General features: G+C 40.4%; 1 protein-coding gene and 1 non-coding gene across 9 annotated transcripts in view; both read left to right on the forward strand.

Annotated features, from left to right (window-relative positions):
• ACSL1 (acyl-CoA synthetase long chain family member 1) overlaps positions 1-23,237 on the forward strand; it is a 97,973-nt gene extending 74,736 nt beyond the window's left edge. For 7 of the 8 annotated variants that reach the window (XM_077144522.1, XM_077144524.1, XM_077144528.1 and 4 more), the window contains exons 17-21: positions 748-864; positions 3,978-4,121; positions 5,774-5,875; positions 5,990-6,061; positions 6,421-8,082. In XM_077144522.1, the coding sequence (XP_077000637.1) occupies positions 748-864; positions 3,978-4,121; positions 5,774-5,875; positions 5,990-6,061; positions 6,421-6,561 (576 nt within the window). In that variant the 3' untranslated portion in view covers positions 6,562-8,082. Of the gene's footprint in view, positions 1-747; positions 865-3,977; positions 4,122-5,773; positions 5,876-5,989; positions 6,062-6,420; positions 8,083-19,792; positions 19,873-22,642 lie in introns of those variants that run through there. The other variant, XM_077144530.1, reaches the window with a different exon arrangement.
• LOC143670051 (U2 spliceosomal RNA) lies at positions 17,312-17,502 on the forward strand. The gene has a single exon (XR_013169233.1). It is a non-coding gene; the product is annotated as a U2 spliceosomal RNA (small nuclear RNA).
• Positions 23,238-26,120: the final 2,883 nt, after the last annotated feature.

The following is a 26,120-nucleotide window of genomic DNA, read 5'->3' on the forward strand; positions in this document are numbered from 1 at the left end:
GTCCCATGTAGAAACGAGAGGGCAGTGAGTTCGTTTGCCATGTTGGCTGAGAGAGAGAGATAGACCACATCTGAGCAACAAAAGAGGTTCTCTAGGGGTGACTCTTAGGCTTAATTTTAAGTAGGCTTAGCTTATCCTTTGCTGGGATAAGTTTCATAGGAACAAACCCCAAGTTTGAGGTCTTGCCGACAGGTCTCTTTTTGAAGGTGCATCTGTGTTCTCCCCTCTGGCATGAGGAGGGGGCACTGCTGCTGGCATCCTCCTGCTGCATATGAGAGACATGGGCCCCACAGCAGTGGCCCCAGAGACCTATGCCCTCGGGGCATTGCTCCTGTTTGCTGACTGCCTGGGCACCAATTAGCGAGCTACTGGCTACTGGATGGAAAACCTAATTACTTCAGAGTGATTTCATGCCCTGTGGGGCTCTCCAGCACCTTTAGGCCAGAACTTAAGGAATTAACATTGCATCAATCTTATAATTTGAGTGCAGTTAAGGTAATTAATTAAGGAAGGGAAGTGAACCCAGTGGAGGGGCTTCGAAGGTCTCACTATCAGTGAGGCTCTGGTAGTTCCCTCTTGATCATGGAATTCAGGGCTGCTAGCTAGAGGTGGGGTTCCCCCCTAAACACAGCACGTGAGCACCTGTGCACACACGTTTGCATGCACACACACAACCCAGTTTTGTTCTTTGAGAGAAGTCCCAGTGATTGTTATTAATAGAGTATCTTTTTTTTTTTTTTAAATCAGGTGTGTGTGAAAGGGCCAAATGTATTTAAGGGCTACTTGAAGGACCCAGAAAAAACAGCAGAGGCTTTGGATAAAGATGGCTGGTTGCACACAGGGGACATTGGAAAATGGTTACCAGTAAGTTGTCACTCCCCCATTCACAAATTGTTTTTTCCACTACAGGAAGAAAGTATCTCCTTTGTTGTTCAGGTAACTCTCTTTCCCCTTCTCTTTGTTGGATGGTATCATGTAGGATGTTCCATTTCCAGCAATAACCAGGTTTACACCCTTAGCATACGTGTTTAGGATTTTCCTTTTACCTGTAACAAATACATTTTTTAAAGCATTTTTTGTTATAAAATATGACATATATAAACAAATCAATAAATTTCAAAATACATTGTAGCAGTTACTTGCAGAACAGATTCCAGAGTTTGGTGGGGTCACAGTCATAATTTTAGGGGTTTTCTTCTGGCTGCTCCAAGGCATTGAAGACCGAAAGAAATATCAATATAGTGATTCAGCATCATATTCATTTGTTAGATCCTGTCTTCTCTGTTATAACTCCTTCTCCTTTGATCCTTCTCTCAAGCTTTGGGGTATTTAGGCTCTGCCCTTTTAACTTCTTCATGCTGGAAAGGGGTATCGATAATATGGGATAGGCAAATGGAACTAGTTGATGTTCTGGCAAGGCTGGCCCCTCTGGATTTCAGGACTTATCTGGCCTAGGAACCCATCTGAAGGTTGTAAGTTTCTGGAAAGTAATCTTAGTGTGTGAAACTTTTGTAGAATCTCAGAGCCCTAGGTATTCTTTAGGGCTAACAGGAATGGTTTTGCTTGGGGGTTGACACACCATGGCAATTAGCAATATCTAGCTGAAGCTTGCATAAGAGTAGCTTCTAGAACAGCCTCTCAACTCTATTTGAACTCTCTTAGCCACTGATACTTTATTTTGTTCCATTTTGTTTCCCCCTTTTGGTCAGAAAAAGCATTGTCAATCCCACAGTACCTGGGCCAGCCTCATCCCTGGGAGTCATGTCCCAAATTGCTGGGGGGGGGGGGACTTTCACCCCTGTATGTCATGCTCCACGTAGTGGGGAGAGTAATGATTACATTTTGTTTTGATACTTAACTGGTTGCTACTTCTGTTTAAAATCCAAAGAGACTAATGGCTTTTTACAGAATAGATGCTATGCCTTGAAATTGATGCCTTGGTCAGACATGGTGTGGGGGAATTGTAGTACTGCCTGGAATGTGTGATGGGCAAGCATTTGAGAACATATGTGTTTCTTAAGTTTGTCATCTCATTAAAAATAGGTTAAGTTCCCGGTGCCTGCCTATGCAAAAAAAAAAAAAAAAGAGAGAGAGAGAGAAAGAAAAAAGAAAAAAATAGAGAAATAGGTTAAGTGTTTCACAGATTAGAACATCTTCTGTGGTTGTAGTTTTAGAACCATTTGCTGTAGAGAAAATCTAGAGAGTCTGTTTGTGGAGAAAGAGGCTTGTGCAGTAAGCCTTACATATTCTACTTATAGATTTGACCATTATGGTAGTAGCTACTGCTTTTTCTAAATTGTTGCCACATTTAGTTGCCAGCACTACATTAAAGGTAATTTTTATTATTATGTGTTACCAGATTATTTTAGATTTAAGGTGCTTGTTACAGTGGAAATCTTTTGATTAGAAAAGTCCTCACTCCCTGTTCTAGTTTGCTGGCTGCCAGAATGCAATATACCAGAAATGGAATGGCTTTTAAAAAGGCGAATTTAATAAGTTGCTAGTTTATAGTTCTAAGGTGAAGAATATGTCCCAGTTAAAAGAAGTCTATAGAAATGTCCCATCAAAGGCATCCAGGAAAAGATACCTTGGTTAAAGAAGGCCGATGAAGGTCAGGGTTTCTCTCTCAAGTGAGAAGGCACATGGTGAACACAGTCAGGGCTTCTCTCTCAGCTAGAAGGGCACGTGTTGAACATGGTGTCATCTGCTAGCTTTCTCTCCTGGCTTCCTGTTTCATGAAGCTCCCTGGGAGGCGTTTTCCTTCTTCATCTCCAGAGGTCCCTGGCTGGTGTATTCTGTTTCATGGTACTGCAGCATTCTCTGCGCTCTCTGAATCTCCAGGTTTCTCCAAAATGTTTCCTCTTTTATAGGATTCCAGTAAACTAATCAAGACCCACCCAAATGGGTGGAGAAATGCCTCCACCTAATCCAGTTTAACAACCACTCCTGATCACTCAAGATTACCTCAAGATCACATCAAGATGTGACTCCCTAAATCACACCTCCAGGGAGATGATCTACTTACAGTGTCAAACACACAGTACTGAATAGGGATTAGAAGAAACGATTGCCTATACAAAATGGGACTAGGACCAAAACATGGCTTTTCTAGGGTATATACATCATTTCAAACCAGCACACCTCCCAATCAATTCAGAATATAGGCTCCCCAAGCTATTTAAGAATAAATTGAGGCTCTCTTTTTAGGTTTATGAGGGATTAAGCATAAATTCTAATTGTGGCTCATAACGTTTCTGGATCTTAGTTTGCTCCTTTTTGAAGTGGAGGAGGAGGAGTGTGAAGTGGGTGAACTCCAGAAACTTTCCAATTGATGACTTTTGGAGGCATGATGACATTCCCGGAGTGGGTTTGGTTACCATTCTAGAGGAGAGGGACAGCTGGCATTCGGTGGCCTTGGGCTAACATCCCTGTAGTAATAGGGGACAGTCCTTTGCATAAAGACTCACCCTACCCAAAGGGCCAGGAGCAACCACCCTCCAACCCCTCCATGAAACAGCGATAGAGGAAACAAAAATTCTGCCTCTGTATAGTAAATATTGTGAATACCATGGGGGAATAAGTCCATGTCTCTTCTTTCGAAGAACTTGACTCAGTATGTATATGACAGGATGTACCTACCTAGTTCAGATCTGAGACTACAAAAAACATACTCAAATAAAGGTGCAAGCACAGCACTGCTAGTTGACTGACAGCTCACTGACATTGAGCAGTGAATGGAATGAGCAGGGGCTCTGGAATCCCTTCTCTTTATCTCTGTAACTGCCTGAATGGCCTTAGGCAAGTTATTTAATCTAAGTCTTAGTTTCCCTCTTTGTAAAATGAGATACTACCTGACCCTAGTGAATTGGTATAAGGATTAAATGATAGGACATATAAAATACTTTGTCATGTGTGTGATCAGTACTGGGTAGAAATCATCCATTGTCCCACTCATAGCCTCCTTCTCCCATAAACAGAATGGCACTTTGAAGATTATTGACAGGAAAAAGCACATATTTAAGCTGGCACAAGGAGAATACATAGCACCTGAAAAAATTGAAAATATCTACATACGAAGTGAACCTGTTGCTCAGGTGTTTGTCCATGGAGAAAGCTTGCAGGTATGTACTTTGAGTTCTGAACTCTGTGTACTCCAGGAGTACAATAAAATTGAAAGTATGAATTGGGTTTTATGTCTGACATGTCTAGAATATTAGTAATGCACTAATGGCTTTTGCTGCTTGAAATTTCTTATCCAGAAAAGTATTTTACTAACTAGAGTGGCTGGTATTCCAAGGGAATTTGGATAAAGATGCTGGGGGTGGGTAATATAATTTCTAATTTAATTGTGATGAAAAATACTGATGTTTGGCTTATAAGAAAGTTTAAAATTTCAAACATGTTAAACTCAGCTTATGAAATGCCTCCTAAATTACTATTGAGCACATGGTGGTTGTCTGCTATGGTATTATTAAAGTTGAAATTATAGATATTAATCCTTTTACAAATCTTTAGATTTTTCAATGATTTTAAAATTATATTTTCTTTTCGTATGCATTTATTTTTCTTTGAGAGTACACCTATTTTTCCTTGATCTAGAATCTTAACCATGTTTTGGGTTTATATATTTTATTTTTACTAGGTTATGAAGAATGAGATATTGGAGATTTTTTAAATGAATCTATATAAATTTTCCCTTTCTGTTTTTTCTTTGAAGCAATTATCTGATTTCTATCACCTTCCCTTGCTGATTAGATCCTGTTTTATAAAATACACACAAAAATAAATAAAAACAGGATTTCATTAGAGTTTGATTTCCAGGGGTTCTTTTAAGACGTTTTTGCAAGATTCCTGGTACCATCCATATTTTAGAGCCAGGAGTTCTCTTTTTTTTTTTAAGTATTTTTATTGTAAAAACTTAGCATACAAATATACATTCTTAACATTAAGACTTTCCATACATGGTGTACAATCAGTGGCTCATAATTTCATCACGTAGTTGTATATTCATCACCATGATCATTTTTTGAACATTCGCATCACTCCAGCAAAAGAAATAAAAAGAAGAAAGGAAAAACTCATACATACCATACCCCTCACTCCTCCCTCTCATTGACCACTAGTGTTTCCATCTGCCCAATTTATTTTACCCTTTGTTCCCCCATTTTTTATTTATTGTTCTTACTCACCTGTCCATACCCTGATCAGACACAAGGTTCTCACAATCATACAGTCATATTGTAAACATTCTGTCTTTATATATATAATTGTCTTCAAGAATGTGGGCTACTGGAACACAGCGCAACAGTTTCAGGTACTTCCCTGCAGCCGCTCCAATACACCATAAACTAAAAAGAGATATCTATACAGTGCATAAGATTAACCTCTCGGATAACCTCTAGACTCTGTTTGAAATCTCTCAGCCACTGAAACTTTATTTTGTGTCATTTCTGTCTTCCCTCTTTTGGTCAAGACGGCTTTCTTGATCTCTTGATGCCCGGTCCTGGCTTTTCCCAGGCTTTCTGTACCCTGTTGCCAGGGAGTCATGTCCCACATAGCGGGGGGATGGCACTGAGATCACATACTGAGTTGAGCCAGAAGTTCTTAACCGGTGCTCAGAGGACTGCTGAGGGGGTGGGTGGTATGCTGGGAAGAGAGGGTCCGTCATGTGATTAGATTCTCCCAGGGACCCAGGATGTCAGAATAATAAAGGAAACACTTTGCTTAGGCACGTCAATCAAGCCATGCAGTAACTCATTTGTCTGTGTTAAAGGCATTTCTCATAGCAATTGTGGTACCAGATGTTGAGACATTATGTCACTGGGCCCAGAAGAGAGGATTTGAAGGATCCTTTGTCGAACTGTGCCGAAATAAGGTAAGGTTCTGAAGTGTGTTGTCTATCTTCTTTATCTTGACTTTGTACTAACTGTACCTGTGATATGCAGGGACCTCCAACAGAGGAAGTATTTTATTTTTCTTACCTTATCAGGATGTCAAAAAAGCCATCCTAGAAGACATGGTGCAACTTGGAAAAGATGGTGGTCTCAAACCATTTGAACAGGTAAATCTCCTGTCAAAGTGCATGTATTCCTATAAAATGAACTTTTTTGACTTGAAGATGTTTTTTAAACAGATTAAACAAGAGGATAGGATGATCTAAAGAAATACACGAGGAAAGAACAATGGAGTGGTTTGGCAGGGGAGGGGTAACAATGGGTATCAATTTTATTTTCCTGGAGGTCAGGATGCAGTTCAGAATTGTACCCTTTGTTGAGACTGTTTAAGTGCAACTTGGCCTCGGGGCAGACTGGATTGGGTCATCCGTAAGGCTCTTTATAATATAACACTTTGGATGTGCTTTCTAGACTCAGGCTGCTTCTGTCCTCTAACCCCTTCTCTAACAGCCTTGTTTATTTGCAGATCAAAGGTATTGCTCTACATCCCGAATTATTTTCTATCGAAAATGGCCTTCTAACTCCAACAATGAAGGCTAAAAGGCCAGAGTTACGGAATTATTTCAGGTCATATATAGATGAACTGTATTCAACCATCAAGGTTTAACATGAGGAAGAATGCTTGGACAAAACTGCACACCTCCACAATCTCTTCTTCTACTGATAGCCTTCATGTTGGTAATTTTGACTACAGCAAGCATAGGGAAGGAAAGTTTCATGTGTGACCTGTCCATTTGGGGTTCTTGTCATAGGAATATTAGAGGAAATGGAACACTGCCTTACAGTCACCTCGTGTTGCAGATCATGCTCATGGTGATAGAACAATTTCCAAAATGAGCCTTAAAAATTGTAAAAGGGAAACTATAAATGTGCTAAGTTATTTGAGACTTCCTCAATTTAAAAGCTGGGTGTTAAAAACTTGTCTCCCTGTTTTTCTAACCAAGGGGTTAGGACTTGGCTATTTCTGAGATGTCTGCTACTTGCTGCAAATTCTGCAGTTGTCTGCTGCTCTAGAGAGTTCAGTACACTGGAGGGAAACTGTCCTTTAAAAACAGAAACACCTGCCCTTGCTGGAGACCTTCCCAAGTGGACCAGAAAAAATTTTTTTTAATCCCTGCCACCTTCTCTTCCCCATCTCACATCCCTTCTGATTAAGAGTTATGAAACTCCTGTTCCTCTCCACATTCTCCTGTGGTTCCTGTTGGAGTACGAGTTTCACAGAAAACCAAAGGAAAGACCCAGCTCCGAACACTGCAGATATTGAGTCTCGGATAAATGGATTCTCGCTCAGACAGAGCAGAATGCTCTCAGACTCTGTTCTCCAGACTCGATCCATCCCTCTGTCCCAGATCTTATTGAAAATCTGCCTTAGACTCTATAGTGAAGACAAGCATTTCAAGAAGGAAATAATTACCTGGATCAGCCACGCTCAACTGTGACCCCTAAATAACTGTCCACTTTTATCTTTACTGCACCAGTCACTCTTCGTTTGTAATGGCCAACGGATTTATAACGTGGTTTCATATTGAAAGATCATGTTGTGATTAACTTGCTTTTTTCCCCAGAATCAACTCTCAGGCAAAGTATGACTTTAAAAATATAAAGGGAGTGGATATACTTGGGATCTTTTTGAAATGGACAGTAATAAACAAATGTTCTTATGTCATTATGCTACCTGATTTCTACAAAATGTATTTGACAAGCCAAAATTCTAGGATGTAGAAATCTGGGGAAAAAAAATCATTTCCTGGGGTTAACTTCTTGAGAGATTTTTTTAAAAGTTAATTTGGGGAATTAGCAGTATTTCAGTTTATTGCGAGTCTTTGCCACATTTGACTGAATTAAGCTGTCATTGATACATTTAAAGCAGTTGTTTTTATTTTGGGATATGTGTGCATACATGTATTATACAAGCACAACAGGGTTTGCACTAAAGAATTGTCATTGTAATAACACTATTCAGTAGCCTAACTTCGTATGTGTATTCTTAATTGCACAAAAAGTCAATAATTTGTCACAATGGGGTTTTGAATGTTGGCTTTATGTGTTGGCTATTTCTATGTTTTATAAACCAAAACAATTTCCAAAAACAATGAAGGAAACCAAAATAAATATTTCTGCATTTCAAGTGAGTGATGCATCTCTTTTAATATCATCAGGTTTACTACCTGAAACAGCCTGTGATGTGTTTAAGCAAAGGGCAGGAATGATCCTCCCACTTGTTTCCTTTGCTTCCCAAATCTCCTTCCTCTGAATCTTGACACTGCAGACACTGACCTGGGCTTCTGACCAGGTTGTCTCTGACAATAGCCCTAATGTGTTGTGGATACAAAGATTATGGTATGAATAAAATGGACATTCCTGAAAATTTAAAATTTTTGCTGGAAAGCTACATTTTAGGAGACAGTGGCTGTAGATGGTGCTTCTGTGGTGGATTTAGTCCTGCTGTTTTTCAGTAGTTCTCTTACTATAGAAGTGTTTTAGAAGATGCTTCATTTTATAGCTGCCTTTTTCTTTTTCCTCTATCCCTACTCAACTTACTGTATGTTTTCTAATTTTGAAGATTTTTCTTTTCTGTAGGTTTAAATTAATCAATTTCTTACATAACCCATTGTGTTGAAATCTGTCATCCCATCTCCATAAATTTTATGTTTGTGGTGGTGACGTTTTCCTCCTCTGAAGCTCAAGCACTATGCGTATATTTCTGATAAGGCCCAAGTCCATTCTGCTTTTTAATCTTGGGTGCACAGGTCCTCATGGTGTCTTCTCTCATCTTGCCTTCCTCTTCACACGCATACATTCCATCCACAGTGTACAATCTGGCTCACAGGACCATCACATAGTTGTGTATTCATCACCACGATCATTTTTAGAACATTTGCATCACTCCAGAAAAAGAAATAAAAAGAAAAAACTCATACATCCTATACTCCTGGCTCCTCTCTCTTTCACTGACCTAGTATTTCAATTTACCCAATTTTTGCCCCATATCCTCCCACACCCCCATTACTTATTTATCCTTATGAAATGTAAGCTTCTTGAGGGTAGGCTTTTGTTTTCTTTTCTTTCCCTTTGCACTGAGCTCAGGGCTTCAAAACTAGTAGGTATTCATTAAATAAACCTCTTCTGAAAATACATGACATTTTGAACGGAGCTTCTCTGTGATAACAGACAGTGGTGCTGGGCCCACACTTCACAACTGCCCCTCAGCGCCCCAGTGGTCTCTGTATCAGTGCTCAGTTCCTCCGGTAGGAACTGAAAAGACTTATGGTTCGCTCTAAGATGCTTGTTGGCCTGACCACAAGAGAAAGGTTTTCTTTCCTCCATCCAGGCCTTCTGCATGTTAAGTTTTCTCTAGTAACTGCCATGACAGATGAAGCCTCTGCCAAGTTTTCCAGGGTGGTGAGAACCCGGGTGTAGCGGTCCAGTTACCTCCAGAGCTCATCTTGCCGCCTCTTTCCAGGCCCAGCTCTGACACACCCTCATCCTATATCCAAACTCAGAAAAGGGCTTGTTTTACAAAGTTTATTTGGCATTTGATAGTTAAATATTGTTGCTCTGAGAAGCCTTACTCTCTTTTGTTGTAGATAACTTAGAATATTAATGACTAAAATGTACTGGATGTGGCTGTGTCCCAGGCACTGTTCTAAGCATTTTATATGGATTGACCCATTTTATGTCCATAACACCTTTGGGCCAAGGACTGTCATCAACCCCATTTTTCAGTTGAGAAAATCGAAGCACACAAATAACTTGACAAAGCCACACACCTGGAAAGAACTAGAGTCAGGCTGGCTGCAAAGACTGAACCCTCAACCTCATGCTGTGTATTGTTTTTCCTTCTGGTCAACTTGCGGCAAGAAAGTTCCAGCCAAAACATGTCACTGGAATGCACTTTGTGCCAGCACTTCTGCCTCTCAACTTCATAACCAATGGTTTTAATTCCCCGCTAATGATTATTTGTCAGAACAGAGGCTAAAATACCATTTCGCAGAGTTTTATTGTAGTTGTCTGCATGTTTTATGGCTTATCAAAAATTAAATAATTCTGAAGACCTGGGTTCGATTCCTGGTGCCTGCCCATGCCAAAAAAAAAAAAAAAAAAAAAAACCAAATGCGAATTCTTACTTGCCATGCTGGAGACCTGGGTTAGATTCATGGTGCCTGCCCATACAAAAAAAAAGAGAGAAAAATCTTAAATATGGTTTCCCTCTGGGAAGCTTGGTAACCTCAGATCCATCAAGGACCAAATGCTTGGTAGAACCCACATTTCTGTGTTAGGAAGGATATATATGTAAAGCTGAGCAACAGATGCTTCACAGGTTTATGAAACTCTTAGAATGTCTAAAAATCACCGACTGTGGAGGTAATAATAGCTACAGGTATTTGTGAGCTTGTGTTTTGGTTTGCTAAAGCTTCCGGAATGCAATAATGAGAAATGGGTTGGCTTTTACAATGGGGCTTTATTAGTTTAAAAATGTACAATTCTAAGGCCATCAAAATGTCCCAATTAGGCGTTAATGGGACGATACTTTCTCTGAGGAAAGGCTGCTGACATCCAGGGCACCTGGCGATGTCTGCTGGCCCTTCCCTCCTGGATTCTGGTGCTATAGCTTTCTCAGCTCCTGTGGGTCCTTGCCTGTCTCGCACAGTGCATTTCTCTCTAAGCTCTCTGGGTTTTACTGTCTTTTATTCTCTTCACGAAGGACTGTAGGGAAGGATTAAGACCCACCTTGAATGGGCTGTGGCATATCTCAATTGAAATAGCCTAACCAAAAGGTTGCATCCACAATAGATCTGCAGCCACTGGAATGGTTTCAAAGTGCATGATCTTTTCTGGGGTACCTAACATTCAAACCAGCCTTATTTGCTATGGGCAGTGCACTAAGCTAAGATCTTTATGTACATTCTCATAAAACTGTTAGGCAAATGACCAATCCATAATTACATGTTTACTGTCAGCTCAGAGCCAGACACGGGTGCGGTAGGGAGATAGCATGGCAGGCAAGATTCTTACCCTCAAGAAGCTTACTTTCCAATGGGGAGAGAGAGAGAGGACAAACTAAAAAACAAGTTAACCATTTCAGAATTTGACGTGCCCTTTGAAGAAGAGTATCAAGGGATGGGTATGTGTCTGGATGGGGCCGGGGGCAGTATCCACGGGCCTATTTTAAGTGTAGTGATCAGAAAAGATCTCTTTGGGAAGATGACATTTGGGGTGATAACCTGAAGACTGAAGATGAACCAGCCTTGCCAAGGTTTGCGGAAAGAGCATTTCAAATAGAAGAAATAGTGCAGAGGTTCTGAAGTGAGAAAGCTTGCTATGTTCACGTGTAGCTAAAGCATTATAATCAAGGGAAGAACAAGTGGTATTGAAAGAAGTTAGAGACTTCCAGGAAGATAGCCGAATTGAGTAGCTTGAGATCAGCCCTGCTCCATGGGAAAGTTGGAGAAGGGACAAGAGGGCAACTGAGGTGGTGATTCGGAAGTACAGCGGATCTGGAGAGGTTTCTGCACCCCATGTGGCAGCCCTGGTTGCAGAGGCCGAGGAACTGAGAGGCAGAAGGCTGGGGCCTGGAGCGAAGGTGTAGACCCTGCAGGAGTGCTTGGATGGGATGCACGGGACTGGGAGGTAGGCCAGGCTGCATTCCTTGGGCGCTCTACCCTCACCAGCGCAGCCTCGTGACTGGTGACTCACCCCACGCACCCGAGCCCTGTCACCCACTCCCATTCCCTGCGCTACAGGCGCTCCCACCCCAGCAGCCCCCAGTACACATAACTACCCCACACCCCCACCCCAAGTGCAGTGCATCCTACCTCTCCTGCACCCCTCCTGAGCACTACCTCCCCTCCCTGTTCTCTGCAGACAGTTGCCAGCGCATGAAGGCTGCGGGCACTAACCTCCATATCTAGGCTACCCCTACCCCCCCATCCCCACCGCTGCACATAGTGTCACACAGCCTCACTCTGCCCCTCCTGAGCTCTGCGCGTTCATTTACAGGCCTACGCATGCACAGGGGCCCCAAATCATGTCACTCTGCTCTGGGAACTGCATGTTACAGTGGTCCTAGAACTGCACATGCACTCCCCAGCTCTCAGAAAGTGCTGACCTGCGCAGCCATCACATCTTTTCCCAATCCACGCAGGCATAACGCCGACCAGCTGCCACAGCTCTACACATACACACAAAGGGCCCTGTGCCTTAGAGCAGTGCCCCCGCACAGGTACATCCTCAATGGCCACTGGGCGTGCATGTTCACAAGCATCAGCATAACATCCCCAACCTGCGCCCATACCTGCCCTGAAACAAGTCACCGCACTGAGTGCTCCACCCTGTGCCCTGCTCCCTGCTATACAACCATCCTGCAAACACGAGGCCTTAAAGTACTGAAAGAATCAACCCCCAAAGTAAATCAATCAAGATATTTACATGCCACGAAGACAGCAGAAGATCACTAAGCCTATCACAATGCAGACAGATACAGCCCTACCTCATGACCAAATTAAAACACCAGAGGAGACACAGATGTTGAAACAACTAATCAAAGATATTCATACAACTCCACTTAATAAAATAAGTGGGATAGCAAATGACATAAAGGAGCTCAAGAAGACAGAAGAACAGCATAAAGAGGAATTAGAAAGAATAAGTAGAAAAATAGCAGAACTCACAAAGATTAAATACTCTATTGACCAAATAAAAAACATTCTAGAGGCACACAATACCAGATTTGAAGAGATAGAAGAAAGAATCAATGATATAGAGGACAGAATAACTGACTTCAAAGACTCAAAAATGGCAAATGGCAAAAATAATGGAAAAAGTTGAATGGGAACTCAGGGAAATGATAGGCAAAACAAAGTGCAAAAATATAAGAATCACTGGTGTCCCAGAAGGAGAAGAGAGGCATAAGGGCTAAGAAGAGTAGTTGAGGATATAATGGGGGAAAGCTTCCCAACCCTGATAAAGGACATAAATACATAAGTCAAAGAAGCCCAAAGAACTCCAAACAGAATAAATCCAAATAGGCCTTCCCCAAGGTACATACTAATCATTCTGTCAAATGTTAAAGAAGAGCAGAAAATCCTGAAAGCAGCAAGAGGAAATGAATCTACTACATACAAGGGGAATCAAATAAGGCTGAGTTCAGACTACTCAACAAGCACCCTGGAGGTGAGAAAGCAGCGGTATGATATATTCAACATCCTGAAAGAGACTTCAAGCCAAGAATTGTGTATCCAGCAAAATAGTCTTTCAAAATTGAGGGAGAGATTCAAGTTTTCATTGACAAAGAAATCCTGAAAGAATTTGTCAACAAGAGACTGGCCCTACAAGAAATACTAAAAGGAGTTCTGCCGGCTGAAAAAAAAAGGTGAGGGAGGGCTGGAGGAGGGCACAGAATTGGAGAGTATCACTAAGAGTAATTTAAAGACTACAAAGAGAAAGAGGGAAAAGAATATATAGATCTGACAAATAAAACAGAGAAGATGGTGGAATCAAGAAACACCTTTTCATAATAACTTTGTCAACAGACTAAACTTACCAATTAAAAGATACATGTTGGTAGAATGGATTAAGAAGCATAATCCAGCTATATGCTGCTTACAAGAGACTTACCTTAGACACAAGAATACAAATAGATTGAAGGTGAAAGGATGGGAAAAGATTTTCCATGCAAGTTGTAACCAAAAGAAAGCAGGAGTAGCTAAGTAGCTATACTACTATCAGACAAAATAGACTTTAAATGTAAAGACATCATAAGAGACAAAGAAGGACACTATATACTAATTGAGAGGTCAATTCACCAAAAAGATAACAGTCATCAATGTTTATGCTCCCAAACAAGGAGCTCCAAAGTACATGAGACAGACATTGGCAAAAATGAAGGGAGCTATGGATGTTTCAACAATAATAGTAGGAGACTTCAATACACCACTCTCCTCTATATATAGAACAACTAGACAGAAGATCAACAAGGAAATAGAGAAGTTAAAGAACTTGATAAATGAATTAGACCCAACAGACATACATAGGTCATTGTACCCCAAAGCACAAGGTTATACATTCTTTTCTAGTGCTCATGGAACATTCTCCAGGATAGATCATATGGAGGGACACAAAACAGGTCTTTATAAATTTTAAAATATTGAAATTATTCAAAGCACTTTCTATGATCACAATAGGATGAAGCTAGAGCTCAATAACCACCAAAGAATGAGAACATTCACAAATATATGGAGATTAAATAACACACTCTTAAACAACCAGTGGGTCAAAGAAGAAATTGCTAGAGAAATCAGTAGCTATCTGAAGAGGAATAAAAATGAGAATACAACTTATCAGAACTTATGGAATGCGGCAAAGGCTGTACTAAGAGGGAAATTTATTGCCCTAAATGCCTATATTAAAAAACAACAGCAAAAATTGACTTTACAGCACACCTGGAGGAACTTGGGAAAGAACAGCAAAACCGACCCCAAAGCAAATAGGAGAAGAGAAATAACAAAAATCAAAGCAGAGATAAATTAATCGGAGAACAAAAGAACAATACAAAGAATCAATAAAACCAAAAGTTGGTTCTTTGAGAAAATCAATAAAATTGATGGGCCACTAGCAAGACTGAGAAAGGAAAAAAGAGAGAGGATGCAAATAAACAAAATCAGAAATGAGAAGGTGTATGTTACCACAGACCCTGAAGAAATGAATCATAAGAGGATACTATGAATAACTATATGCCAACAAACTAGACAACTTAAATGAAATGGACAAATTCCTGGAGACACACAAACAAGCTACACTGACTCAGGAAGAGATAGAAAATCTCAACACACCAATCACAAGTAAAGAGATTCAATCAGTCATCAAAAATCTTCCTACAAAGAAAAGCCCAGGGCCAGAAGGCTTCACAGGGGAATTTTATCAAACATTACAGAAAGAACTAACACCAATCCTGCTCAAACTTTTCCAAAAAATTGAGGAAAAAGGAACTCTACCTAACTCATTTTATGAAGCTAATATCATTTTAATCCCCAAACTGGGGAAAGATGCTACAAGAAAGGAAAATTACAGGCCAATTTCCCTAGTGAACATAGATGCGAAAATTCTCAATAAAAAATTAGCAAATCGAATCCAACAGTACATTAAAAGAATTATATAACATGACCAAGTGGGGTTTATACGAGGAATGCAAGGATGGTTCAACACAAAAAAATCAATTAATGTAATACAGCACAGTAACAAACCAAAAGGAAAAATCACACGATCATCTCAATTGATGCTGAAAAAGCAGTCAACAAAATTTGGCATCTTTTTCTGATAAAAACATTCCAAAAGATGGGAATCAAAGGTAACTACCTAAATATGATAAAGGAAATATATGAAAAACTGATAGCCAGCATCATACTCAATGGAGAGAGACTGAAAGCTTTCCCCCTAAGATCAGGTACAAGGCAAGGATGCCCACTGTCATCACTATTATTCAACATTATGCTACAAGTTCCAGCTAGAGCAATCAGGCAGGACAAAGAAATAAAAGGCATCCAAATTGGAAAGGAAGAGGAAAAACTCTCATTATTTGCAGATGATATGACACTACACTTGGAAGATCCTGTGAAATCTACAGCAAAGTTACTTAAGCTAATAAGCAAATTCAGCAAGGTGGTGGGATACAGAATTAACATGCAAAATCAGCAACATTTCTATACACAAGCAATGAGCTAGCTGAGGAGTCAGTTAAGGAATTAATTCCATTCAAAATAGCAACTAAAAGAATCAAATGCTTAGCAATGAACTTAACAAGGATGTAAAGGATTTGTACACAACAAACTACAAAACATTGCTAAAAGAAATCAAAAGAGATCTAAATAAGTGGAAAGATATTCCCTGCTCATGGATAAGAAGGCTAAATATAGTTAAGATGTCAATTCTCCAAAAATTAATCTACATATTCAACACAATACCAATAAAAATTCCAACAACCTACTTTGAAGATTTGGAAAAGCTAACTACCAAATTCATCTGGAAGGGAAAGAGATCCTGAATAGCTAAAAGCATCCTAAAAAAGAAGAGTGAAGTGGGAGGATTAACACTCCCTGACTTTAAAACCTATTATAAAGCCACAGTGGTCAAAACAGCATGGTACTGGCACAAAGACAAAAGCATTGACCAATGGAATTGAATTGAGAGTGCAAAAATAGACCACCAAATCTATGGGCAACCGATTTTTGACAAGGCCCCCAGATCCTCTGAACTGGTGCAAAATAGTCTTTTCAATAATTGGGCATGGAAGAACTGGACATCAATAGCCAAGAGAATGAAAGAGGATACCTATCTTACACCCTACACAAAAATTAACTCAATGTGGATCAAATACCTAAATATAAGAACTAGCACCATAAAGCTTCTAGAAGAAAATGTATGGAACCATTTTCAAGACCTAGTAAGAGGAGGTAGCTTCCTAAACTTTATACCCAAAGCACAAGCAACAAAAGAAAAAATAGATAAATGGGAACTCCTCAAAATCAAATGCTTCTGCACCTCAAAAGGCTTTGTCAAAAAGGTGAAGAGGCAGCCAATACAATGGGAGAAAATATTTGGAAACCATATAGGCGAAGGTTTGATTTCCTCTGTATACCAAAAAATCATACAACTCAACAAGAAAAGAACAAACAACCCAATTATAAAATAGGCTAAAGCTATGAATAGCATTTTTTTGAAGAGCAAATACAGCCTCTCCAGAACATAAGCTATTTCCATTTCCCTATCCCATATTAGTGACAGAACCTGCCAATATGAAAAATTTAGACTTGCCATAGCCCAAACACCCCTAAAGAGAGGAATAGAAAGATCAAAGGTGGTTATGGAGTTATATAGTGAAGATAGGATTTAACAAATGAGTAAAGAATGCTGAATCATTAAATTGATATCTTTTTTAGTCTCCAGTATTTTAGAGCAGCTAGAAGTAAAACCCCCAAATTGTGGAATTGTAACCCATATCAAAGACTGAAATACATTCAACAACTAATTGTGGTGCTGTGCTTTGAAATTTATAGCTTTTTTGTATATATGTTATTTTTCACAAAAAAAGAAGGGAAAAAAGTTAATTGTGATGATAAAAAAGTATTTAAGCCCTCTAGCCTCCTATATTCTGGAGCAGCTAGAAGGAAAAATCTGAGAAGAGTGTATGGAAGCCCATGACAACCTCTGGGATCTGTCCTGTAACCACTTGTTGAAGAGTGCTTTGAAAACGATTGCTTTTTTATTTCTTTGCTTTGTATACATGTTACACTATACAATAAAAAAAAAGTTAAAATAAATAAATAAGTAATAGGGGAATAAATGTTAAAAAAAATAATAATATCGCTTCTCGGCCTTTTCGCTAAGATCAAGTGTAGTATCTGTTCTTATCAGTTTAATATCTGATACGTCCTCTATCCGAGGACAATATATTAAATGGATTTTTGGAGCAGGGAGATGGAGTAGGAGCTTGCTCCGTCCACTCCATGCATCGACCTCGTATTGCAGTACTTCCAGGAACGGTGCACCCCTTCCTCAATTGCGATGTGAACTGAGACACTTGACTTTTCCTTGCTCTTCGGGCTTGCTCATTTTCTTTACCACGCCGGGGTGCCCAGAGTTCCCCTTTGTGCCTTTCCCCCTGAGCTGCTTGTGCTGTCCTTTCTCTTTCATCTCCTTCTTTTCTTGCTGCTGTCACATCCTTTACTCCTGGGGATGGCCAGCCCCGGTTTCGCGCAAGTAGTAAATGCTAGGTAGTAAGTCTTGTGTGAGCACTTCACTTGTGCTGCACGCAGGCCCTTTTTGTTCGCTACCTTCTCCAACCTGCGAGAGACCTTCTCCTTCTCGCCATCAACTGCATCAGCTGCACCTGGTTCACTCTCTCTGTTCTATTCTATCCTAGGTCTTATGCTTCCCGGTGGTTGTAGCCCCCTTTGCTGTTAGCATGCATACTCTCCGATCACCTTCTGCCTTACCTGCCACCTTTCTCTGTCTTCACCCCCCCGTGCACCATGTTCTTTACCTCTCTCTAAAAAATAATAATAATAATAATAAGGGAAAATGTACCTATTGCACCCTATGGACTGTGGTTAACAGTAATGTTTCAATGTTCTTTCAGTAACAGTTAACAAATGTACCACACCAATATTGTCGGTTAGTGGGTGGGGGTAGGTGGAGGGATAAGTGGCTTGGGAGGATTTGGGTTTTATTTTTTATTTTTATTTCCTTTCTGAAGTAATGAAAATGTTCCAAAATTGATCATGGGGATGTATGTACAACTACGTGATGATACTGTTAGCCAGTGATTGTATACTTCAGATCGTCTGTATGGCGTGCGAGTGTATTTCAATACAACTGTATTTTAAAAACCCAAAAAAACCAGGGAGATCTTATAGATTCACTGTAGACTTTTGAAATCTCAATAAACCTACTCCAAAACTGGAAGGAACTCAAAAAAAAAAAAAAGGAAAGAAGTTAGAGAAGCGGGGTCCAGGTTTTCAGGCTTTGTAGCCGTGGAAGGAATCTGAATTTTACAATAGGCTCAATAGGAAAGCACTGAAGGGGTTTGATGCAAGGAGTGACATTCGCTCAATTGGTCTTTTGAAAGGCTGCTCTGGTAACTGCTGCAGAGAGATAAGAGTAGAAGTGTGCAGACTAATTAAGGACAGTAAAGCATATGATGGCAGCTTCAACCAGGTTGGTGGCAGTGGAGATACAAGTGAGTGAAGTTGAAAGTGATTTGTAGGTAGAACTACTGTAGGTAGGGGATTAGAGAAAAGGTTGGGTTTGGGGTGTGAGCATAGATGGGTCTTTGGGAAAATGATACTTAACTTAGATGGAGGATTCAGAAGGCCCTAGGCTTTGGAGAGGAAATCAAGAGCTTGGGGTTGGACAGTTTCCATTTGAGGTGCCACTCGGACAGCCAAGCAAAAACAGATGTGAGTCTCGAGCTCAGAAGACAGGTCAGGCTAGAGATAACAGCATGTAGAAAGTAGCATGTAGCATGTCGAAAGTACTGAAAGCAGTGGGACTTTATCAGGCAACCTGAGGAAGACTGATGGACAGGAAATAAAGGAGGGCCCAAATTTGAATGGGTGTTCAAGAAGAAGACAGCAACAAGGATTGAAAATTACCTGCCACAGAAGGAAGTGGAAAATAAGAATGTGGTGTCCCTGAAGCCAGGAGAGAGACACAGTTCAGGAAGGAGGGAGAGTGGCCAGTTATGCCACATGCTATCGAAAAGGTGGAATAAGGTGGTAATGGGAAAAACCCACGAAATTTGGCAGTGCTGAAAACCTCGGCAATACCTGTTCTAGTGGAGTGATGAAGACAGAAGCCTGTTTGGAGTGGGTGGAGGCACAAACTCTCAGGACGTCCAGAAGTAGGGGAGATGACTTTTCATTTTATTTTTTTAATGTTTTGCTGTGAAGGAAATAAGATGAGTGGATGGAAACAGAACAATGATGTGAGGTTGAGAAGTTTGTTTTTCTTGGCACATGGTGGTGTTTTTAAGATGGGAGATACTAGAGCATAATGAAATGCTCTGGATGAGAATGATCCAGGAGAGAAAGAGAGAGAGAGAGAGAGAGAGAGAGAGAGAGAGAGAGAGAGAGAGAGACTGATGATCAGGAAAGAGGGAAATGCTATGGGAGCCAAATCCTGAGTGCATGTTAAGTCCAGAGATGAATCAGGATACTCCTTCCATTGGAACAGTAAGGGAGATAGAGAAGAGAAGAGTAGATCCGTAGTGTTTGGGGTTTAAAGATTAGGGAATGTCCATCTTAATGCTTCTGTTTCAGTTTCTTTTTTTTTTTTTTTTTTAGTTAAGTATTATCTTCATGTTATGGATGAGAAAACTGAGGGCTTGGAGAGATCAGCTCCCTAGACCAAGGTTGGACATCTGGTAAGTGGGTGAACTGGACTTTGTGACTCCAGGGCCTCTCTGAGGTCATCTCTTTTTTGCTACTGTCCCTTCCCCTCCATGGTATGTAACTCCAATGCCCCAGATTCTTGGTGTCTCTGATGTGTTGAAAGTTTTCCTAATTAACCCATCACCACATGCGATGAAAGCTTTCCAGCACAAATAAGCCTGTTTGCAGGTTTAAGCCAGGCAGGCCACAGGGTGGAGACGGTAAATGCCATGGATTCTGGCTGGAATTTTCTTTTCACATACTCGTCCATATTTCCAGTTGTTGCTTCCTTTCACAGTAGCATGAGCTGCTGTGGCAGAAGAGAAGAAACCTGCTTGTCTGTCCTCAGTTGCTGGTGAGCAGGCTGAGGGCTCTGCAGAGCAGGTGAACAGAGGGCAGAAGATTCGGGCAGCCCCTTGAGAGGGGAGGGCCATGGAACAGTCAGACTGCTCAGGCTGGACAGCCTCCAGCCCCCTCACTTATTATGGAAAGTTGGCTGCTCGGGCCAGTTTGACTGGAGGGGAATCTCCTAAATTTCCCAACCCAGAGGCAAGTCTTCTATCTCTACTTGGTCAAACAGCATCAGAAACCTTCACTGAAGGTTATCCTGGAGCCTAGTATGTGAGCTCTGTGAATGCAAGGGCCTCAGAGCTGCCCCTTCACCACTGTGTCCTAGAATAGATGCCCGAAGATGTGTCTAATATTAAACTCACTTCCCCACTCAGCATGAGTAATTGGGAAATTGCCCCACCTTACTCATGAACTTTTACTCCAAACTTTTCCTTTTGGACTTTTAGCTCCTTTTAGCACTGTTAACTTGCTCAAACAGTAGAAGCCTTGCTAGATGAATTTTGTCTCTGAGCAGTGCTCTTTAGGGGCACATGGGTTCTTACACAGGCCTTACACAGGATTCTTGCACATATTTTGCATCTAAGTTGCTAGCCACTCTCTTTCATTGAGATTTTTTTTTAAGGGGAAATTGTCAAATTTCTCTGATAGAAATTGTCCTTGCTAAATGCTGAGGCTGCTGGGTTCTGCCCCTTCCCCCAGTTCTAGGCAGGCTTCCTGCTTTGCAAACGGCTTATTAAAATTGGCAGGGGTGAATAATGGGAACAGCACAAGCGCCCTGCTGCTGCCGCTGCCGCCGCCAGGGTAGTTAAGCCCCACGGACTGAATGGGACACATGTTGAGCATATGTGAAAACCAGTCGGATCGCATTCTGCGTTAGGCAACGTGTGCAGACACAGAGGGACTCTCCTTTCTGAGTCTCTTGTTTCCCACACCCACTGATACTGCCCTCCCCCCACCCAGCTGCACCTGCTGCCACCTCCTCAGCCCCACCCACTCTGAGATGTCCCTGGGCCCTGCATTAGGGAACAATGCCAAGGCTGCCCCGGAACTACCAAGTTCTGCTGATCCTTTCTCCAGGTGTCTATCAAACCTGTTCACTTCTCTCCCCTCCTCATCCTGCTTCCCAGGCAGGGCTGCAGCCTTCCCTTACCAGGATGCCTGCAGCAGCCTCTTGATTGCCCCCTGCCTTCGTGGCAAGTATGGGTCTCTACCGGCCTATCCACTTTTCCTCCACTTTGTTCAAGAGGAGGAAAAGGAAGAATGATTTTTCTAAATCACAAGTGTTATGTGATTTCTGCTGCTTAATCTTTCAGCGGCTTCCTTTTGCTCTCAGGTCTGAACTACTTAATGTGCCCAGAGCAGGGCTTCTCAAACTTTGAGTGCATCAGATCACCCAGGGATCTTGTTAAAATGCAGATTCTGATTCAGCAGATCTGGAATCAGGCTTGAAACTCTGCATTTCTAACAAGCTCCCAGGTGCTGCTCGTCTGTGCACTCTCCTTTGAGTAGCAGAGGACTAAAGGATCCTGGTTTGTCCCCCTAGCCTCATCTTTGGCCACCTCCCCAGCTCTGTTCCAGCACGCCGAACTTATTTCAGTTCTCCAAATGCTTCATGCTCTTGGCTCACCACTGGGCCTTTGCACCTGCTGTTCTCTCTCCCTGGAACATTCTCACACCCTGGCCTGGCTGGCTCCTACTTATTCTTTAGTTCAGTTGGATTGTAGATGTCACTTCCTCTAGGAAAGCCTTCTCTAATTCTCTAAGCCCAGGAAGCAAAGAGTCAAGCATATTTGTAGCCTGGCAATGTTGTGAGGACTAGGGTGGTAACAATCTTTTATACTAGGTGACAAGATCAAAGAGTGAACGAGCTAGACGACAGGGCAGCAGCCAGAGGGTGGGGAGGGGCTGTCTGTCCCTTCTATAGGACTTCTGTGAAGAAGGATTTTGGTCATCTGGGCGTCAGAGCGGAACCAGGTCGACCTGAGCTCTGTCTAAAGAGTACTGTGTACTGATGGTTCTTTGGCTCTCCCGCTATTCCATTCCTGGCTAAGTAGAAGCAGAGGTAAGGACACTGGTTCACTAGGTTCCTTGGACAAGCTCAGTCATACTACTCCATGCATTCTCAGGCCCACCAGAACTAATGCCAGAGGGAGCAAGGTCATTGAAAGTAAGAAAACTTTTGGTTGAAAGTTCTTTTCCAACCACAAGATGATCAATTGAGAGAGAATCATGGAGACAAGTCTCTGTTGTAGAAATTTTATTTCAAGGCATTGTTCTTTCCTCACTTCCTTAAGGAAATCATTTCCCCTGGTGTGTTCTTTCTTTTTCTTTTATTTTTTGCCTCATTCTCGGCTTATGTGCCCATTTGGCCCTTTTACATCAGATTGGATTATAAAATTATTTCCTGTGCAGATCGGAAGGCTGATATCGCCTGGCTAGAGAAATCGTGGATTTGGCTGGAATGCCTACCAGCCTACCTACAGCAGACTCAGCTGGGAATGGAATCTGAAGCATGTGACACTGCATTCTCATGATACTGTGGTCAGACCTATTTAGTCGTGTGATCTCTGCTTGGATAGGAGCAGTGCCAGCTAGGTTTGGAAAAAAGAGAACAACATTAGTTATGGAGCAAATAAGCTTAGTAGTTGGGCAACAGAGCCAGGGAAATGTTGAAAAGCATGCGATGTAGGAAGGGATCTAATGTCACTGCAGTTTGCTACAATGGAAAAGTCTCTCCTGCCTTGGACTTTAAAAGACACCAAACACTTCTTTTGTGGACTTTATTTCCTCTTTCTCTCAAAGTAGACGTCCAAATGAACATATCCTACTCTGCTTCTGCACTCATGCCCTCCTAGGGCGTTTTGAATTTGTTTTGCAATATCATTGTAACAGATATTGGGCAGTTGGCCTGTTTAAAACAGATAACAACTTTGATTTATTCCTGTATGTTCCATAATTCACAGCTACTGTAGGAACAAAGGAAGCAGGAAATTTTGAGAAATAAATTATTTTCTTCTCCACAATATAAAGTCATACTCTTTCCCTTAAGGGAAACGTACAGAAATGGATTCGATAAATTAAGGAAGAATAGATACACATGAAAGGGGAAAAGGAGTTAAGCAGAGGTAGTTAAAATATCTTGTCTTTTTAATCTGCTTGAATTGATTTTTAGTCAGTAATTTACAAGGTCTGAAAATGAATTGCGCTGTTTGCAAATTACCTTTTCACATTGCCACTCTCTTTCTTTTTCTGCCCTCTGGTGGACAGAGCGCTGAACAGAAAATTCAATAGAATTTTTGCTAGAAAAAAAGCAATGAGGTGCAATAAGGAACAATAAGCCCTTTTATGCATCTAGGGGCCACCGTATTCTTTACCTCGTATCTTCCTGATAATCCTATAAACAAAATAGTACTATTGTCATTTAAAAATCAAATTAATAATCCCAAAACAAGGAACTGATATATACATCACTCCACTCCACTGGGAAGATGTATTTCCATGCACCACTAACTGAATTTATCCTAAGAACACAAGATGTTTTGTAATTCTTCACTTTCCAAAGATTGTATTGCAAAAACATTAGTTGTTGTTTCTTCAGTTTCCAAACATGGAACTGTATTACATAATTTAAGGGCCTGCCACCTGGTTATCCTCCAGCTTCCTGACCTCATCTTTTCTCCAGAATCTCAAGGTTTCTCAGCTCGTATTGTCCCTGGATGCCTCTGGAGCTCCACTCTCTCTGCTCCTCTGTTTCCAGATCTATACTTCACTCCCTATTTCTTCTCACCCCCTCCTCAAACACGAGACTGTTGAATTTAGCATATGTCTTCTATAGGCTGACACGGATGGATAAAGTACAGGTCTTAGAAGGTCGCCTGTGCCTGTTAGCTAGACTCGGAAACCTCATGATTCTTGGGGCATTGAGTACAAGGAAGGGTTGTGCCTCGGCGCTAGGAAATAATGAGCACTATATGAAACACGGCTCTCCTTCCCCCTAGCAAATCTTAAAAGTTGTATCCAAAAATATCAAATTGTTTCCAAATAACTTATGCCAAAATGGTAAAATTTACAATGTCTAGCAGCCCTCCAAAAAAAAAATTGCCAGGTACGCAAAGAAGAAGGAAAATATGACTCATAAAGAGGAGAAAACGCAATCACTGAAAATCGATCCAGAACTGTCACTGAAGATAGAATTAGCAGCCAAGTACATTAAAAGTTACTATAACTGGGGCAGTAACCAGTGGTACAGTGGCAGAATTCTTGCCTGCTGTGCCAGAGACCTGGGTCCAATTCCCGGAGCCTGCCTATGTAAAAGAAAAAAAAAAGGTAATATGACTGTATTTTTAGCATTGCCAGATTTAGCAAATAACAATACAGAAAGCTTAGTTAAATTATCATTTCAGATTAACAATAAGTGTAACTTCTTTATTTTAATATGCAACTTTTTCATAGCACGTACTTAAACTAAAAAATCATATGTGGTTTATCTAAAATTCAAATTTAATTAGGCATATTTTGTCTATAACCCCATGTTTTCCTTGTGTTCAAATAGTAAGGTAGAGGTATGGAAGGTATTTTTAAAAAAGCCAAATCAAACTTCTAGGGAGAATAACTATAACATATAAAATTAAAATAACACTAAATGGGGTTAATGGCAGATTAGATGTTATAGAAGAAAATATAAGTGAATTGTAAAATATAGCAATAGAAACTATGCAAAATGAAAGAGAGAAAGAGTGAGAAAAGATTAAACAAATAAAGAGAGCATCAGTGAATTTTGGGACAACTTCAAGTGGCTTAATGCATGCATAATTGGGGTCTCCAAAGGAAGAAATAAAGAATATTATGGCAGAAACTAATGAAATAGAAAGCAGATAAAAGAAACAATTAGCAAAGCCAAGTGTTCATTTTTTGAAAATTGATGAATTCTGAGAAAAAATGACAAAAGAAAAAGAGAAGAAGTTATCCGTATCAGGAGTAAAAGTAGGGATATATCTTACGGTTTTTTTTTTAACTTTTTTATTGTATAATATAACCTATATACAAAGCAAAGAAAGAAAAAAGTAATAGGTTTCAAAGTGCTCTTCAACAAGAATATCTTACAGTTATTAAAAGTATAAAAGGAAGTATTATAAACTGAATAAATTAAATTAAATGGACAAATTCTTTAATAATGCAATTTATAAAAGTGGACATGAAATAAGTAGAAAATCTATGTATCTCTGTATCTTTTTTACTTTTATCTTCCTAATTTTACTTTTCTATCTGATTTTTCATTAAAAATCTTCCCATGAAGAAACTCAAGGGACAGACAACGTCAGTGGTGAATTCTATCAAATATTTAAGGAAGAAATAATACCAATGTTATGCAAACTTTTTCAGGAAATAGAGGAGGAATGAAGGGACTATTTCCCAACTTGTTTTATGAGACAGGCATAACCTGAATCTACAACCTGATTAAAAACTACAGAGCAATATCCTTCATGAATGTAGACTTCTTGCCAAACAAAAACAATTGCAAAAACATTCTTTACCAAAATATCAGCAAATTAAATTCAGGTAAATATAGAAAGGATAATGCAGAGCTTATTCCAGGAATGCAGGTTTAATTTACTATTCTATGTAATTCATCACATTAATAGAAGAAAAGGAGATAATCTATATGATCATCTCGATAGATGTAGAAAAAGCATTTGGAAAAAATTTGATACCCATTCCTGATTAACACAAAACAAAACAACTCTCAGCCACAGAGGGGAACTTCCTCAGTCTGACAAAAGGCATCTAGATATGAGAATCTATCTTTTTTTCTTTTTTTACTGATAAAACAACATACAAACACAAACATTCTTAACATACAAACATTCCATACTTGGTATATAATCAGTGA

The sequence above is a fragment of the Tamandua tetradactyla genome, chromosome 26 (genome assembly GCF_023851605.1).
Source record: "Tamandua tetradactyla isolate mTamTet1 chromosome 26, mTamTet1.pri, whole genome shotgun sequence".
Classification (NCBI taxonomy): Eukaryota; Metazoa; Chordata; class Mammalia; order Pilosa; family Myrmecophagidae; genus Tamandua; species Tamandua tetradactyla.